This window comes from Megalobrama amblycephala, linkage group LG7 (genome assembly GCF_018812025.1).
Source record: "Megalobrama amblycephala isolate DHTTF-2021 linkage group LG7, ASM1881202v1, whole genome shotgun sequence".
Classification (NCBI taxonomy): Eukaryota; Metazoa; Chordata; class Actinopteri; order Cypriniformes; family Xenocyprididae; genus Megalobrama; species Megalobrama amblycephala.
The window spans coordinates 45,331,823-45,333,420 of NC_063050.1; the positions used below are offsets into that span (position 1 = coordinate 45,331,823).

The 1,598-nt window shown below is 42.2% G+C and overlaps 1 protein-coding gene across 1 annotated transcript; it reads left to right on the forward strand.

Annotated features, from left to right (window-relative positions):
* The first annotated feature begins 12 nt into the window (after positions 1–12).
* On the forward strand, positions 13–989 carry dctpp1 (dCTP pyrophosphatase 1). The gene has a single exon (XM_048197724.1). It carries the CDS (start codon positions 164–166, stop codon positions 653–655), a length of 492 nt encoding a protein of 163 aa, XP_048053681.1. The 5' UTR covers positions 13–163; the 3' UTR covers positions 656–989.
* Positions 990–1,598: the final 609 nt, after the last annotated feature.

Genomic DNA, 1,598 nt, shown 5'->3' on the forward strand with positions numbered 1-1,598 from the left:
AACGTCAAGGTTTCCGGCGATTTCTTATGACGACATTCACAAACCGCGAATTCATAACTGTGGGTCAGTTGGTGGCGGGAGATTCACGCATGGTCCTGCACGTGAATGATCATTTAAGCACTTCTCTGTTTTCAATACTTGCCTTTCGCTTGTCTCAGTTATAATGGCACTGCAACAAAACGGGACCGTATCCAAAATGCCCAAACACAACGGCGAAACTTCCAGCCATCACCCATTTGTTAACGGGAACGGAGAAATCAAGCGCGAGCAGGCCGAGCGGTTCACTTTCACCTCCGAACCTACACTTGAAGATATCCGCCGCATGCAGGCTGAATTCACGGACGAGAGGAACTGGAACCAGTTCCACCAGCCGAGGAACTTGCTGCTCGCGCTGGTCGGAGAGGTCGGGGAAGTGTCGGAGCTGTTTCAGTGGCGCGGGGAGGTGGCGGAAGGTCTACCGGACTGGACCGAGCCGGAGCGGGAACACCTGGCCCAGGAACTCAGCGACGTGTTGATCTATCTGGTTGAACTGGCCGAGAAATGCCACGTTGATTTACCTCAAGCTGTTATGCGCAAAATGGCTCTGAATCGACTCAAGTACCCGGCCAGCAAAGTTCATGGATCAGCCAAGAAATACACTGAATACAAGGACTGATGTGGGTGATTTCATGATGTAGCCAAAGACGATCGTTACTGAACAGTTTATTCGAGAGAACTGATGTTGAGTGCCTTGAAGGTTTCAAACTGTAAAAGTCCACTGGGCTCTTAGTTGCTGATTTTATTCATTTTAATCTCCGGCGTTTGGCACTATACTTTGTTTTATGTTAAGCTTTTTATGTAAGAAATCTGTATGTAAGAAACCATGTTTGCACACTTCCACATGTAATCAACTTAGTTCTTCTGTTTTTATTTTACCAAACAAAAGCTGCTGATAGTTACTTTGTGCTTTTGTAGTGTTTTTGCATCACAGTAAAATGTTTTGCAGCACACATGGTCTCTGTGCAACTGTTCACTCTGGAAACCTCAACTGACATTTTCAAGCTGCAAAGTATTTTATAAACAACAGGGTGAATTCAGGTTGATTGGGACACTTTTTGCCATTGAGATGACTGAGAAAAAGTGTCCAAATCAACCTGAATTCACCCCTATATTAAGTGCTTGTCCATGTGGAGTGCATTTAGGTCAGGCTTCTTTGATTCTGGCCTTCAAGGTCCACTCAAAACACACCTGAACAGGCAAATCAAGGTCTTCAAGTCAAAGGTTACTAAAAAAAAATTGCAAGCAAGTGAATTTTATCAGGGTTGAAGTTGATCTTTCTGGAACAGTATTGAAGAATCATAGTTTAGGTCATCAGTTTTGTGGTCTAGTAATAAGAAAACGTTTTTTAAAAGGAAATCCCTATGCTGCCACTTTTATATGATTCATTTAGTCACATACTTAAAAGTGCTGATGGAGCAAGAGTGTTTTTAACTTGAAAATAGAAACAATATAGCTTTACTGACCGTATTATTGAAAATGTCCTGATTTCCTATATCTGATATATATGTTTGAGTATAATGTTTATTTTATATAGAGCGTTATTGGAGTGCATTAAAAGC